The sequence below is a fragment of the Schistocerca nitens genome, chromosome 9 (genome assembly GCF_023898315.1).
Source record: "Schistocerca nitens isolate TAMUIC-IGC-003100 chromosome 9, iqSchNite1.1, whole genome shotgun sequence".
NCBI lineage: Eukaryota > Metazoa > Arthropoda > Insecta > Orthoptera > Acrididae > Schistocerca > Schistocerca nitens.
Genome location: NC_064622.1, coordinates 313,923,242 through 313,938,711, shown reverse-complemented (window position 1 = coordinate 313,938,711; position 15,470 = coordinate 313,923,242). Strand labels below are relative to the sequence as shown.

Genomic DNA, 15,470 nt, shown 5'->3' with positions numbered 1-15,470 from the left:
CGGGAAGGTGTCGTCGTTGAGTGACTGTAGGAGGATACAAGATGACTTGGACAGGATATGTGATTGGTGTAAAGAATGGCAGCTAACTCCAAATATAGATAAATGTAAATTAATGCAGATGAATAGGAAAAAGAATCCCGTAATATTTGAATACTCCATTAGTTGTGTAGCGCTTGACACAGTCACGTCGATTAAATATTCAGGCGTAAGATTGCAGAGCGATATGAAATGGGACAAGAATGTAATGGCAGTTGTGGGGAACGCAGATAGTCGTCTTCGGTTCATTGGTAGAATTTTGGGAAGATGTGGTTCATCTGTAAAGGAGACCGCTTATAAAACACTAATACGACCTATTGTTGAGTACTACTCGAGCGTTTGAGATCTCTATCAGGTCGGATTGAGGGAGGACATAGAAGCAATTCAGAGGCGGGCTGCTAGATTTGTTACTGGTAGGTTTGATCATCACGCGAGTGTTTCGGAAATGCTTCAGGAATTCGAGTGGGAGTCTATGTAGGAAAGGAGGCGTTCTTTGCTTGAATCGCTACTGAGGAAATTTAGAGAACCAGCATTTGAGGCTGACTGCAATACCATTTTACTGCCAACAACTTATATTTCGTGGAAAGACCACAAAGATAAGATAAGAGAGATTAGGGCTCGTACAGAGGCATATAGGCAGTCGTTCTGTTTGGGAGTGGAACAGGAAGAGAAGATGTTAGTTGTGATACGAGGTACCCTCCGCCACGCACCGTATGGTGGATTGCGGAGTATGTATGTAGATGTAGATGTGGGATTGACATTCTGTCGCCCTGACCTCTCAGCTACCGGGGCCGGATTCTTTAATAGATAATCAACGTTACGGTTTTCTCATAAGATTGTGTCACTGCTCAAGAAATATACAGAAGTTCAAATGGCTCTGAGCACTATGGGACAACATCTATGGTCATCAGTCCCCTAGAACTTAGAACTACTTAAACCTAACTAACCTAAGGACAGCACACAACACCCAGCCATCACGAGGCAGAGAAAATCCCTGACCCCGCCGGGAATCGAACCCGGGAACCCGGGCGTGGGAAGCAAGAACGCTACCGCACGACCACGAGATGCGGGCAATATACAGAAGTCTATACGGAGTAAATATTCTAGAGGGAAAATGTCCCTCCATTTCTTAAGGATACTTTCGACTGATCAGTGTTTTCTGGACCTACCTTCGTAGCGATGTCACTGAAGACGGCTGTACAGCAGCGCTCGTCGTGCTGCGTGACATTTTCACTGACAGTACTTGGGGAGCAAGGGGATGGCAGGAGGACTCGTAAAGTTCCTCATCACCAGTCTTTGCGTCGATGTCCCGGATTAAATGTCATACCTCCGTGCAGTGCGTCATGAAGTGAGGACATGTGACGCACTGTTGATGGGTACCCGTCTGTCGGATGAGGACATTAAACTCAGTGGCTCCCTTAGTGCCATTCGACAGGAGTAGGCTATCGACAGGCACCAAGTTTCGCCCTGTTTCTTCCCTTCATCCAGGACTATACAGTGTACAAGCACACACACTTGAACCTTTACACCAGGTAGTAAGAAGGCAAAGGCAAACCACATTCACTATAACTTTGTCCAGGACCCCGATGCACAATTTGTAAGGTGTCAGGCAAATCCAACACCTTCCATGAAAACCCTGACATGATAGCAAATCTGGCAGTATGTCACATAGCTCCGAATAAATCCTGACGTTAAATTAACCAAAGTAATACGATCAACGAGTGAGCAAATGGAATACCACAGACTAACACAAGAATGCCTAAATGCATGTCATACCTTCCCACCGTGAGACAGACGCAGTTCCGAGGGGAGAAACGAGAACAGAAGCCGAGAGCAGAACTGTGTTAAGCTAGAAGGCCCTACGATAAGGGACGGACACCCATTTCGCCAGCCGACTGCCAAGACCACCCCCCAGCCACCGTGAAACAGACGCAGTTCCGAGGGGAGAAACGAGAAGCCGAGAGCAGAATCGTGTAAGCTAGAAGGCCCTACGATAAGGAACGGACACTCATGTCGCCAGCCGACTGCCAAGACCACCCCCCAGCGCATGTTAAAAGATAGAGCCCTCCAGAAGAACAGTATAGATCTTACGATAACACTAAAAGGGCCACACCAGCTGCAAGTTTTAGGGTGAGACTTTTTCGCGTCTCTGTTACGTTGCAAACGTTAAAAACTTTGCCCCACCACGAAAAGTATAACGTTTCTCATTGGATGGACAGAATTTTTGTAGGCGGAGCTTAAGGTTAACATTGAGACCCTGATTGGTCAGTTGAAAACACAGCCAGACAGCTTTTCTTAAACCGACTTCGGTAAATTGTAGTAAGGAGAAGTTAGGAGAGAGTTGCTTCCGAGATGGTGAGGTGTGTGGAGCTGTGCCGCTCGCCGCCCCCTGACGCTGCCTAACCAACGACAAGGTAATGAACGCACGCGATACCACATAAGGCGTTACTCAGAATTGCAGAAGTCTCATCTGTTACATCCCCTTTTTACGTAATACTGGTGTCGATCGTCAATTAAACTTCGTGGTATTCACATTTGCTATTAGAAGTTAAAATCTGAAACGCGATGATTTTTCTGTTATATAATTATTGAGAAGCCACATCAGCCACTGTAATTTACGACAAGTTAAATAAGTAATTGAGGGTCACTGTAGACCATTTTTGATAGTTTTCTCTTTTATGAAATTTAATTTAAACCTAGATTATAGATGTGATATGGCATAGGTCATCCTTCGATCCATTATAGAACTTGGAAACCCATTCAGGGAATATTCGTTCACATTTTTATTGAACGCAGTTGGTTTTTATGATCCTGTATTAAAATACGAGGGTTGTCCAGAAAGTAAGTTTCGATTGGTCGCTAAATGGAAACCACAGTGAAAATCAGAAACATTTTATTTGCAAGAGTTAGCTACACATTCCAGATTCTTCTCTACATAGTCGTCGCTGACTTAGACGTTTGTCGGAGCGTTATACCAAATTTCCAACACCGTCATCATAGAAGGCAGCCGCCTGTGCTTTCCAATAATTCTCTACGCTTGTCTATTGCGCATAGCCTGCGCCCAAGTGTTGTCTTCGTATCCAGCGTTTCATGTGAACAGAGATGGTATGCAGGACGAGCCAATTAGGAGTGTTGTGGGCGACCGAACACTTCCCATCGAAAAGGCTGTAGGAGCGTCTTCATTGCCCCTGCAGAGTGCGGCTGAGAATTGCCATGAAGAAGGAAGTGCGTGGCAGTTGTGTTAGGTGGGTTGCATTCATTAAGGCGAAGCCTCTCAGTGGGCCCTACTACGTGGCGGGAGACATCGCTGTTCTGGGCACCTTAACTCGCTCACAGTGCGCTCACAACTAAAAAGAGCGTCTTCATGCAATCGACGGTCATACTAGAGACACGACCCAACACATCTGTGCAAAGCTTCACCAGGTTTTCACTGTGGTGTCCATTTCGCGAGCAATCGGAACTTACTTTCTGGACAGCCCTCGTATTTCCTTTATCAATAGTGCAATTTATAAACAATGTTTTGTGAGTAGAATAAAATTTCCAATGGTAAACTTAACTGCTTTTCGACGTTATTTTACCAGCTAAGTAAAAATAGGAAAGCCTTGAACCTCTTCCACTAATTTTAGTTAGTATTAAGATTCTTTTACAGGGAGTGCAGTGGAGCTGACGCTGAAATCATTAAGTATTTGATTATATCATCGCTAGTCTCACTGAACTCTTCTGAACTCTACATGTCATGTGTGGTCTGGCGTCTCCTTACCAGCAACAGGTCCCAGATTCAAACTAGTGAATTCCCTAAAAAATACACTCTGAGCGTCGTTGCGCGAAAGTGGTAGGGAGACACGACTTACAAGGGAACCTCCCCATCGCACCCCCCCCCCCCCCTCAGATTTAGTTATAAGTTGGCAGAGTGGATAGGCCTTGAAAAACTGAAGACAGATCAATTGAGAAAACGGGAAGAAGTTGTGTGGAACTATGAAAAAATAAGCAAAATATATAAACTAAGTAGTCCATGTGCAAGATAGGCAACAACAAGGAGAGTGTAAGCTCAAGAGCGCCGTGGTCCTGTGATTAGCGTGAGCAGCTGCAGAACGAGAGATCCTTGGTTCAAGTCTTCCCTCGAGTGGAGAGGTTACGTTTTTTTTTTTTAAGTTATGATCTGTCCGTTCGTTCATTGACGTCTCTGTTCACTGTAATTAGTTTAGTGTCTGTGTTTGGCGACCGCACCGCAAAACCGTGCGATTACTAGACGAAAGGACGTGCCTCTCCTCCACAGGAAAACATGTCTGATATATTCTATACGACACTGGTGACGGCATGTGCGTCACATGACAGGAATATGTTGTCGACCCACCTAACTTGTGTACTTGGCGAATGGGTAAAAAGATTCTTCTACCTTGCCCGATACCACGGCGCAGTTATCTCGCATCGGACGGACGGACGGACAGAAGATAATAATTGTCTGAAAATAAAAAATTAAACTTTTCACTCGAGGGAAGATTTGAACCACCGACCTCTCGTTCCAGAGCTCCTCACGCTAACCGAGGCGCTCCTGCGCTCACACTCTCCTTGATGTTGCTTATGTTGCGCATGGACTACTCAGTTTGTATATTTTGCTTATTTTTTTCATAGTTCCACACAACTTCCTGTTTTCTCGATTGATCTCTGTTCAGTTTTTCAAGGCCTATCCACTGTGCCCAGTTATTACTAAATCTGAGGGTGTGCGATGGGGAGGTTCCCTTGTTAGAACAAACAGCCACCACGCAGAATGTTAGAAATTACTGCATCTGGTCCCCTGCTCCCTGGCTCTAATTTGACTGCGTGTGTTGCTGGCTCACAGATCAAGCGACTGGAGGAGCGCGAGCGGCGCATGCGCGAGGAGAAGGACCGGCGCGTCTCGCAGCTGGAGCGGGAGCTGCGCGAGCAGCAGGAGGCGGAGGAGCGGCTGGCGGCGGCCTTGCTCACCAGGGGCTACCTGGAGGACGCGCTGCCCGCCGTGCTGCGCGGGCTCAACGAGGCGGGATACTTCATCGACGCCATCCGCGAGGGTCAGTGCTCTCCTCCCACACGGCTCGACAGCTCTGCACTGATCTGACTTACATCAGGCGGACTTAGTTCTTTCTGCACATCGCACTAATATTGTAGTCAATCCAAACATACGAGTGCTATTCGGAATGTAAGGAATGATCGCTCACGAAATGGAAACCATAGTGGTTGCCCGCGAAAGGCGAAGGTCCCGAGCTCAAGTCTCGGTCCGGCACACAGTTTTAACCCTTTCGTGGGCAAAATTATTGAGCAATTTTTTAGTGAATAGAGAGCAGATAGCAGTTAACAGATAGGCATATTTATCATACATAATATCAAATTTGCTCCAATTGTGAAAGTGAGGTCACACAACAAGGTGGGAAGTATTCTTCCCACTACCCTTCCTTGGAGTTAAATGACAAAAACAACTTTTTCAATATACAGGGTGTTACAAAAAGGTACGGCCAAACTTTCAGGAAACATTCCTCACACACAAAGAAAGAAAATATGTAATGTGGACATGTGTCCGGAAACGCTTACTTTCCATGTTAGAGCTCATTTTATTACTTCTCTTCACATCACATTAATCATGGAATGGAAACACAGCAACAGAACGTACCAGCGTGACTTCAAACACTTTCTTACAGGAAATGTTCAAAATGTCCTCCGTTAGAGAGGATACATGTATCCACCCTCCGTCGCATGGAATCCCTGATGCGCTGATGCAGCCCTGGAGAATGACGTATTGTATCACAGCCGTCCACAATACGAGCACGAAGAGTCTCTACATTTGCTACCGGGGTTGCGTAGACAAGAGCTTTCAAATGCCCCCATAAATGAAAGTCAAGAGGATTGAGGACAGGATAGCGTCGGGGCCATGGAATTGGTCCGCCTTTACCAATCCATCGGTCACCGAATCTGTTGTTGAGAAGCGTACGAATACTTCGACTGAAATGTGCAGGAGCTCCATCGTGCATGAACCACATGTTGTGTCGTACTTGTAAAGGCACATGTTCTAGCAGCACAGGTAGAGTATCCCGTATGAAATAATGATAACGTGCTCCATTGAGCGTAGGTGGATGAACATGGGGCCCAATCAACACATCACCAACAATGCCTGCCCAAACGTTCACAGAAAATCTGTGTTGATGACGTGATTGCACAATTGCATGCGGATTCTCGTCAGCCCACACATGTTGATTGTGAAAATTTACAATTTGATCACGTTGGAATGAAGCCTCATCCGTAAAGAGAACATTTGCACTGAAATGAGGATTGACACATTGTTGGATGAACCATTCGCAGAAGTGTACCCGTGAAGGCGAATCAGCTGCTGATAGTGCCTGCACACGCTGTACATAGTACGGAAACAACTGGTTCTCCCGTAGCACTCTCCATACAGTGACGTGGTCAACGTTACCTTGTACAGCAGCAACTTCTCTGACGCTGACATTAGGGTTATCGTCAACTTCACGAAGAATTGCCTCGTCCTTTGTAGGTGTCCTCGTCGTTCTAGGTCTTGCCCAGTCGCGAGTCATAGGCTGGAATGTTCCGTGCTCCCTAAGACGCCGATCAATTGCTTCGAACGTCTTCCTGTCGGGACACCTTCGTTCTGGAAATCTGTCTCAATACAAACGTACCGCGCCACGGCTATTGCTCCGTGCTAATCCATACATCAAATGGGCATCTACCAACTCCGCATTTGTAAACATTGCACTGACTGCAAAACCACGTTCGTGATGAACACTAACCTGTTGATGCTACGTACTGTAGAGCAATGAGTCGCATGTCAACACAAGTACCGAAGTCAACATTACCTTCCTTCAATTGGGCCAACTGGCCGTGAAGCGAGGAAGGACAGTACATACTGACGAAACTAAAATGAGCTCTAACATGGAAATTAAGCGTTTCCGGACACATGTCCACATAACATCTTTTCTTTATTTGTGTGTGAGGAATGTTTCCTGAAAGTTTGGCCGCACCTTTTTGTAACACCATGTATGTCATATTTATTTGATAAATTTACTTCTCTTGTTACAATGATTGTCCACAATTACTTGCCATCAAATTTTCTGAAACACGGGTCTATGCAAAGTGCTATTTGACAATATGTACAAACACAGCGAGTGCTCTTTTCCGCAGCTTTGGTACTGCAATGACGGCACGTCCAGTAGGTTTCTCCTAAAATGGGTTGATGCTCCCCTACAGCCTCATGACGAAAATCTTCAGGTACTTTACCCCTTTCTGCCAGAAAGACAGGTTTTTGTCCACGCCTTTCTTGGGATGAGAAGCCAGCGATCAATTGTCCGGCTAGATGGATCCCGTATGTGAGCTGAAAAAAATGGCTCTGAGCACTATGGGACTTAACATCTGTGGTCATCAGTCTCGTAGAACTTAGAACTACTTAAACCTAGCTAACCTAAGGACATCACACACTTCGATGCCCGAGGCAGGATTCGAACCTGCGACCTTAGCGGTCACGCGGTTCCAGACTGAAGCGGTAGAACCGCACGGCCACACCGGCCGGCATATGTGAGCTGATCATGCTGTCCACTTTCTCTTTTACTTATTTTCCACAGGATAAAACTGTTCACTGCAGCAACGTCCACCAGGAAATAAAATATTCTGTGCCACCATTTTACAGAACGTCTGCCAATAGCATACCTTTCTCGTAATTGATCAAACTTACCAACACCACCCACTATTTTGTTGTATTCTGCAACAACTTCAGGACAAGAAATCTCTGTACTAGTACCATCCTTGTTTTTCCTTTTCACTGTTACTGTTTCTCATGCGTCATGAACTGGGGACAGGAAAGTGGCTGGACGGTTATGCATCAATTTTTTGCGGAAATGGCTCCTTTTGTTTCAAACTGGAATTCACCTCGTTCCCATTTTACGTTTTTGTTCATAAATTTGGGTAAATGAAAAGTATTTACCTTATAGTATAGCTTTGAGGAAATAATCACAACTCACAGATCAAAAATCACAAATCAGGCAAACAGCACTGAAAGGCTCCTCTACAGAGTAACACTCAGCTATACAATGGCTCTGCACGAAGGTACAGCAAAAACGGCGGGAACTTCCGATTGGAAGCAGTACCCTATACTGTTCACTAGGTGGAAGCACCGTACAGAGGTGGGAACTGTGAATCCCACGGGACTAGGGAAGCATGTTTCCCACGGCTCACGAAAGGGTTAATCCTCCAGGAAGTTTCAAAATCGAAATTGTTCTACACTCATGCTCATAAATTAAGGATAATGCTGATACATGGTCAAACAACGCTCTGGTGGGCGGTTTGCGGCTTTAAATCACCTCGAGATGTGACAATGCGGTGCTTTTGACCTGCGGTTGTAGCACGGTGGCGCTGGCAGGAGTCAACATGCGCCGCTGTGTGTCGGGGCATGTCAGAGTACGGTGCAGCGAGTAAGTGTGCAGACGTTTTCAGACCTGCTAATGGTGACAGCGTGTTGATAATGGCTCAAAGAACACATATTGATGACGTTATGAGAGTGGTAGAATACTAGGGCGACTGGAGGCTGGTCAAACAAAGGAGGTCGTAGCACGAGCCCTCCGTGTGCCACAAAGTGTGATCTCGAGATAATGGCAACGATTCCAGCAGACAGGAAACGTGTCCATGCGCTACAGTACGGGACGTCCACAGTGTATAACACTGCAAAAAGACCGATATCTCGCCATCAGTGCCTGCAGACGGCCACGGAGTACTGCAGGTAGTCTTGCTCGAAACCTTACCGCAGACACTGGAACAGTTCTCTCCAGACACACAGTCTACAGACGAGAACAGACATGGTTTATTCGCCCAGAGACCTGCAAGGTGCATTCCACTTACCCCTGGCCACAGGAGAGCCCGTAAAGCCTGGTGTCAAGAACACAGTACATGGTCGTTGGAGCAGCGGTCCCAGGTTATGTTCACTGACGAGTCCAGGTATAGTATAAACAGTGATTCTCGCCGGGTTATCATCTGGCATGAACCAGTAACAAGATAGCAACCCCTTAATGTCCTTGAAAGGGACCTGTATGAAGGTCGTGGTTTGATGGTGTGGGGTGAGATGATTGGTGCACATACACCCCTGCACGTCTTTGACAGAGGAGCTGTAATAGGTCAGGTGTATCGGGACGTCATTTTGCACCAGTATGTCCGCCTTTTCAGGGGTGCAGTGGGACCCACCTTCCTCCTGATGGATGATAACGCACGGCCCCACCGAGCTGCCAGCCGTGGAGGAGTACCTTGAAACAGAACATATCAGGCGAATGGAGTGGCCTGCCTGTTCTCCATACCTAAACCCCATCGAGCTCGTCTGGGATGCTCTCGGTCTACGTATCCGTGCACGTCTTCAAACTCCTAGGACACTTCAGGAGTACCGAGCGAGGTGGCGCAGTGGTTAAACACTGGACTCGCATTCGGGAGGACGACGGTTCAATCCCGCGTCCGGTCATCCTGATTTCGGTTTTCCGTGATTTCCCTAAATCGCTCCAGGCAAATGCCGGGATGGTTCCTTTCAAAGGGCACAGCCGATTCATTCCCCGTCCTTCCCTAATCCGATGAGACCGATGACGTCGCTGTCTGGTCTTCTTCCCCAAAACAACCCAACCTCCAACACTTCAGGAGCTCCGACGGGCACTGGTGCAAGAATGGAAGGCTATACCCATGCAGCTGCTCGACCATCTGATCCAGAGTATGCCAACCCGTTGTGCGGCCTGTGTACGTGAGCATGGTGATCATATACCATATTGATGTCGGTTTGCATGCGCAGCAAACAGTGGATTTTTGTAGCACATGTGTTTCGGGACGGTTTTCTCAACTTATGGCCGTGGAGTTACAGATCTGTGTCGTGTGTGTTCCCTATATGCCTATGCAATTGGCGCCAGCTTTTTGTAGTGCCACGTTGTGTGGCACCACATTCTGCAATTATCCTTAATTTATGAGCATGAGTGTATTTGCAACAGTTAGCTACCAATTCCCGCTATTTCTCTATATAGTTCCCGCGCCGACTTAGACATCTGTCGTAGCGTTGCACCAGCCTTCCAATACTCTCGCCATAGATGGCAGCCTCCTGTGCTTCGCGACAATTTTCTACGCTGGAGTTCAGCTCGTTGTCTGTGGCACAATGTTGTCTTCATAACCAGCGGTTCGTGTGAGCAGAGATGAAAATCGGAGAGGGCCAAGTCCCGGCTGTATGGTGGGTGATCACACACTTCCTGTCGAAAACGTTGCGGGAGTATCTTCATTGCTCCTGCAGTATGCGGCCGAGAACTGTCATGAAGAAGGAAATGCATGAGAGTTACGTCACGTGGGGTTGAATGAAATCATGCGAAATACCCTGGCAGGCACGTTACTTGGCAGGAGACACTATTTTCTAAGTATATCTAGGCGCTCAGTGTGCACTCAAAAGGGCGAAGAGCGACGCTATCTACAGACATACTAGAGATACTGCCCAACACATCTATACAAAGCTGCATCGTGTTTTCACTGTGGTTTCCAATTCGATACCGATCGTTCCTTACATTCCGAATAGCCCTTGTACTTACAGTGGCAGAGGAAATGGAAAATAATGTTCTTGAAAGTACCGGGTGATCAAAAAGTCAGTATAAATTTGAAAACTGAATAAATCACGGAATAATGTAGATAAAGAACTACAAATTGACACACATTCTTGGAATGACATGGGGTTTTATTAGAACCAAAAAAAATCAGAAGTTCAAAAAATGTCTGACAGATGGCGTTTCATCTGATCAAAATAGCAATAATTAGCATTACAAAGTAAGACAAAGCAAAGATGATGTTCTTTACAGGAAATGCTCAATACGTCCACCATCGTTCCTCAACAATAGCTATAGTCGAGGAATAATGTTGTGAACAGCACTGTAAATCATGTCCGGAGTTATGGTGAGGCATTGGCGTCGGATGTTGTCTTTCAGCATCCCTAGAGATGTCGGTCGATCACGATACACTTGCGACTTCAGGTAACCCCAAAGCCAATAATCGCACGGACTGAGGTCTGGGGACCTGGGAGGCCAAGCATGTCGAAAGTGGCGGCTGAGCACGCGATCATCACCAAACGACGCGCGCAAGAGATCTTTCACGCGTCTAGCAATATTTGGTGGAGCGACATCCTGCATAAACATCGTACTTTCCAGCAGGTGTTTATCAGCCAGGCTGGGGATGATGCGATTCTGTAACATATCGGCATACCTCTCACCCGTCACGGTGGCAGTTACAAAACTAGAAACACGCATTTCCTCGAAGAAAAAAGGCCCGATAACGGTAGATGTGGTAAATCAAACCCATACCGTGACTTTCTCGTCGTGCAATGGAGTTTCCACGACAGTTCTAGGATTTTCGATAGCCCAAATTCTGCAGTTGTGGGCGTTGACAGATCCTCGGAGCGTGAAATGAGCTTCGTCGGTCCACAACACGTTACTCAACCAATCGTCATCTTCAACCATCGTTTGAAAAGCCCACACCGCAAATGCCCTTCGCTTCACTAAATCGCCAGGTAACAGTTCATGATGCCTATGGATTTTGTACGGATAGCATCGGAGGGTACGCCTCAGTGCCAACCAAACAGTAGTGTATGGAATGTCGGTGCGACGTGCGACTGCACGAGAGCTGACTTCCCCGTGCATAGACGAATCCGCTACACTCTCCATTTCTTCCTGAACTGTCTCAGCAGCATTACGCCTTGTGCTCGGTCGGCAACTACGGGGTCTATCGTCTAAACAACCCGTGGCTTCGAACTTCGAAATCATTCTCGCCACAGCTGCATTTCTCAACGGACCTTTACCCGTTCGAATCCCCTTCCTATGGCGATAGGTTCGTAACGCTGAACTAGCACATTCCCCATTCTGATAATACAGCTTCACTAAAAGCGCCTTTTCAGGTAACGTCAACATGCTGCGACTGCTGGCGCATCTGATTCTCTCTCTCATTACAGCTCCTTTTATACACGATTGTCATGCGCAGTCACTGACGTTTTGCTGTCCAGCCCCATCTGTCGGACATTTTGTGAACTTTGTTTTTTGTTTTTTGTTCTAATAAAACCCCATGTCATTCTAAGCATGTGTGTCAATTTTTACCTCTCTATCTACCTTATTCCGCGGTTTATTAAGTTTTCAAATTTATACTGACTTTTTGATCACCCGGTATTATTCGTTGCTTTTCTACAAAGCGTTTCACTCTAAATTTCAGAAGGGTACAGCATATCCAGTTCTACAACTCCCAATGTACTACAGCGATAATAGTAGGGTGAAACCAAAAAAATTGTCGTCCATATCCAAGAACATCTAAACTGAAAAAACCCATTATTGAACTCCTACAAGAACGCAATTCAGCCACATTAGCACTTCGAATCACTGCAAATCCTGAGGAAATACAAATCACTAACTCAACATATTTTGCATAATTTGAGTCAGTAATGTTCTCCGGGATTATTCGACTATATGAAAGAAGGTTTTCCTTGCTCAAAAACGTGCTTCAAGAATAATATGTTATTCTCACTTACAATCATCTTGAAAACATATGCTTGAGAATTTATTTCCCCGTGACATTTGTTGTAAATAACCAACTACAAGTCAAAAGAGACAACGGTATACCTAATTGCAACACCAGAAAGAAAACACATTTGTCATTTCACATTTAAGTGGTCTTCAGCACAAGAAAGTTCACAGTACTGCAACAGAAAATTGTTTATCATTTCGTTACTTATTCAGTTACTTAAATGTTCCCTAAAACATCTGAACGATTCGTTTATCAAAATGATGTGAAACGAGTCAGTTTCCAGGATGTGTATACGTGATTAGTGTTTGCATTAATCAACATGTTGTATTGTATCGTATGGAACTGGGGACCTAGAAACGACGGAGGGGCTTCGTGCCCGCCGTAGCCCGCAGTAGTACACAACCAACAACAGGCTACAGCAGCCACCCACCCCAACACCGCGCCACACCGGTTCGGCCCCATGTAGCCATATTCAGGTATGAATGTGTAACATGAATGTAAAATGACACTTCCGCGTTATTGTACAAATGATCTATGGAACATAAAAGTGACTAACGTGAAACATGAAACATAGGTCAAACGCGTTTTCAGCAAGAAAAGCTATGGAACTATGGCTTTATCATATCCTAAGGAACTATGCTGAATCAACTGATTTTATGAGCGGTACTAAATGCAAACCTCAGTGCGGCGAGTTAAAAGCGGGCTTTTAACAGCAGATACTGTGAGCGAATGAAACGCAGAGCCGCGCGGGATTAGCCGAGCGGTCTCGGGCGCTGCAGTCATGGACTGTGCGGTTGGTCCCGGTGGAGGTTCGAGTCCTCCCTCGGGCATGGGTGTGTGTGTTAGTCCTTAGGATAATTTAGGTTAAGTAGTGTGTAAGCTTAGGGACTGATGACCTTAGCAATCAAGTCCCATAAGATTTCACACACATTTGAACATTTTATTTTATTTTATTACGATTTTTTTATTTAAATGAGACACACAGCGCATGCTGTTGACATTTATACTGCTCCGCATTGTTTTCAATGCAATACAGATAGAAAAGTAACTGGAGCAATATGCCAAACGAAATGCAGTAATTCCGTAACAAGCTACCAGCGACCGCGGGTCTTTTGCACTAAAATATCAGAAGGTACACCTGAAAAACTTCTGAAAGTTTGTCGGTGGAGTTCTGGTTCACCGCGTGTACGAAATAAAAATGAATGCTTTTCATTGGAGCTACAATTTTCCGATAAATAAACTTTTTTATGCAAATGGAAATTTTAAGAAGTTTTCCACAATTACATAATTCCTGTTTCTCAGTTATTATCAGATAATATTTACATTGATTTCCCTTTTTTATTACTTAAACGAGGAGGAACCTGTAAGCTATTTCATCTTAATCGACAGTTGTAAGGGTAATATCCGGAGTACCACAGGGAAGTGTGATAGGACCTTTGCTGTTTACGGTATATATAAATGATCTAGCACAAAGCGTCGGATGCCCTTTAAGGCTATTCGCAGATGATGCAGTAGTCTATACCAAAGTAGCAACGCCAGAAGATAATAAGAATTTGCAGAACGACCTGCAGAGAATTGATGAATGGTGCAGGCTCTGGCAGTTGACCCTGAACGTAAATACATGTAACGTATTGCGTATACATAGGAAAATAAATTCTCTACTGTACAGCTACACTATTGACGACAAACAGCTGGAGACAGCGTCTGCCGTAAAATATATAGGGGTAACTATCCAGAGCGACCTTAAGTGGAATGGCCATATAAAACAGATGGTGGGAAAAGCAGACACCAGACTCATATTCATCGGAGGAATTTTAAGGAAATGTAAGAAATGTAACTCATCCACGAAAGAAGTGGCTTATATTGTTCATCTGGGCTCACTATCAGATAGAACTGATAGAGTAGATGGAGAAGATCCAATGAAGAGCCGCGTGTTTCGTCTCGGAATCGTTTAGCTGGCGAAAGAGCGTTATGGAAATGCTAAACTCCACTGGAAGACGTTACAAGAGAGGCGTTGTACATCACGGGGAGATTTACTATTGAAATTTCGGGACAGCACTTTTCAGGAGGAGTCGGACAACATAGTACCCCCCCCTCTCCCCCCCCCCCCCCCCCACACACACACGTCTCGCCTACTGACCACGAGGAAAAATTCGAGAAATTAGAGCCAATATAGAGGCTTACCGACACTCATTCTTCCAACGCTATGTTCGTGGAACATGGCTGGAGGGATAAGATAGTGGTACCGAAAGTAGCCTCCACCATACACCATTAGGTAGCTTGCGGAGTATGATATAGATATAGATGTAGATGTAGATGTAGATGTAGATGTTAATAAGAAGATTATCCAGAAAGTAATAGACGTTGTGGTCTATCTCGGGGTGGGCGGGGCTAGAGCCACCATCTTGGTGCCATAACGTTCCTGCACTCAGGGCGCGTCCAGCGGTGGTAGCGTGTGGTCTGTGTTTTTGCTTTCTGTGACGTTTTAAAATGTGCGCTGCCATAGAAAATCTCGCCCCTTGTGAGTTCTGTGATTAGGGTCCTGTTGGAAAAAAACTGTAAACGAAGTGAAAGTTATCGCGACCTTTCTCATGTGTACGGAAATGGAATAATTAGTGAAAGTCTAGTGAGTTAATGGTGCACTGATTTTAAAAATGACCTCACCGATGTTCGCGATGAGAACCGCAGTGGTTGGCCTAGCCTTTTGACTGACGCAGTGGTAATGAAAATTAAGGGCAAAATTCGTTAAAATTGTCGTTTCACGTTTACGGAACTGTCTCAACAATTCCCCAAATTTCACGGGGCTTGGTGCACGAAGCTGTGGCAGAGAAGCTTTGTTACCACAAATTTTGTGCTACATGACTTCCTAACATCCTAACGGAAGATCACAA

At 45.5% G+C, this 15,470-nt stretch overlaps 1 protein-coding gene across 1 annotated transcript in view; it reads left to right on the top strand.

Annotated features, from left to right (window-relative positions):
• The window catches only part of LOC126204205 (radial spoke head protein 3 homolog), a 340,719-nt gene that overhangs the window by 306,146 nt on the left and 19,103 nt on the right, over positions 1–15,470 (top strand). The window contains exon 6 of the mRNA XM_049938604.1: positions 4,877–5,084. Coding sequence (XP_049794561.1) covers positions 4,877–5,084 — 208 coding nt within the window. The remainder of the gene's footprint in view (positions 1–4,876; positions 5,085–15,470) is intronic.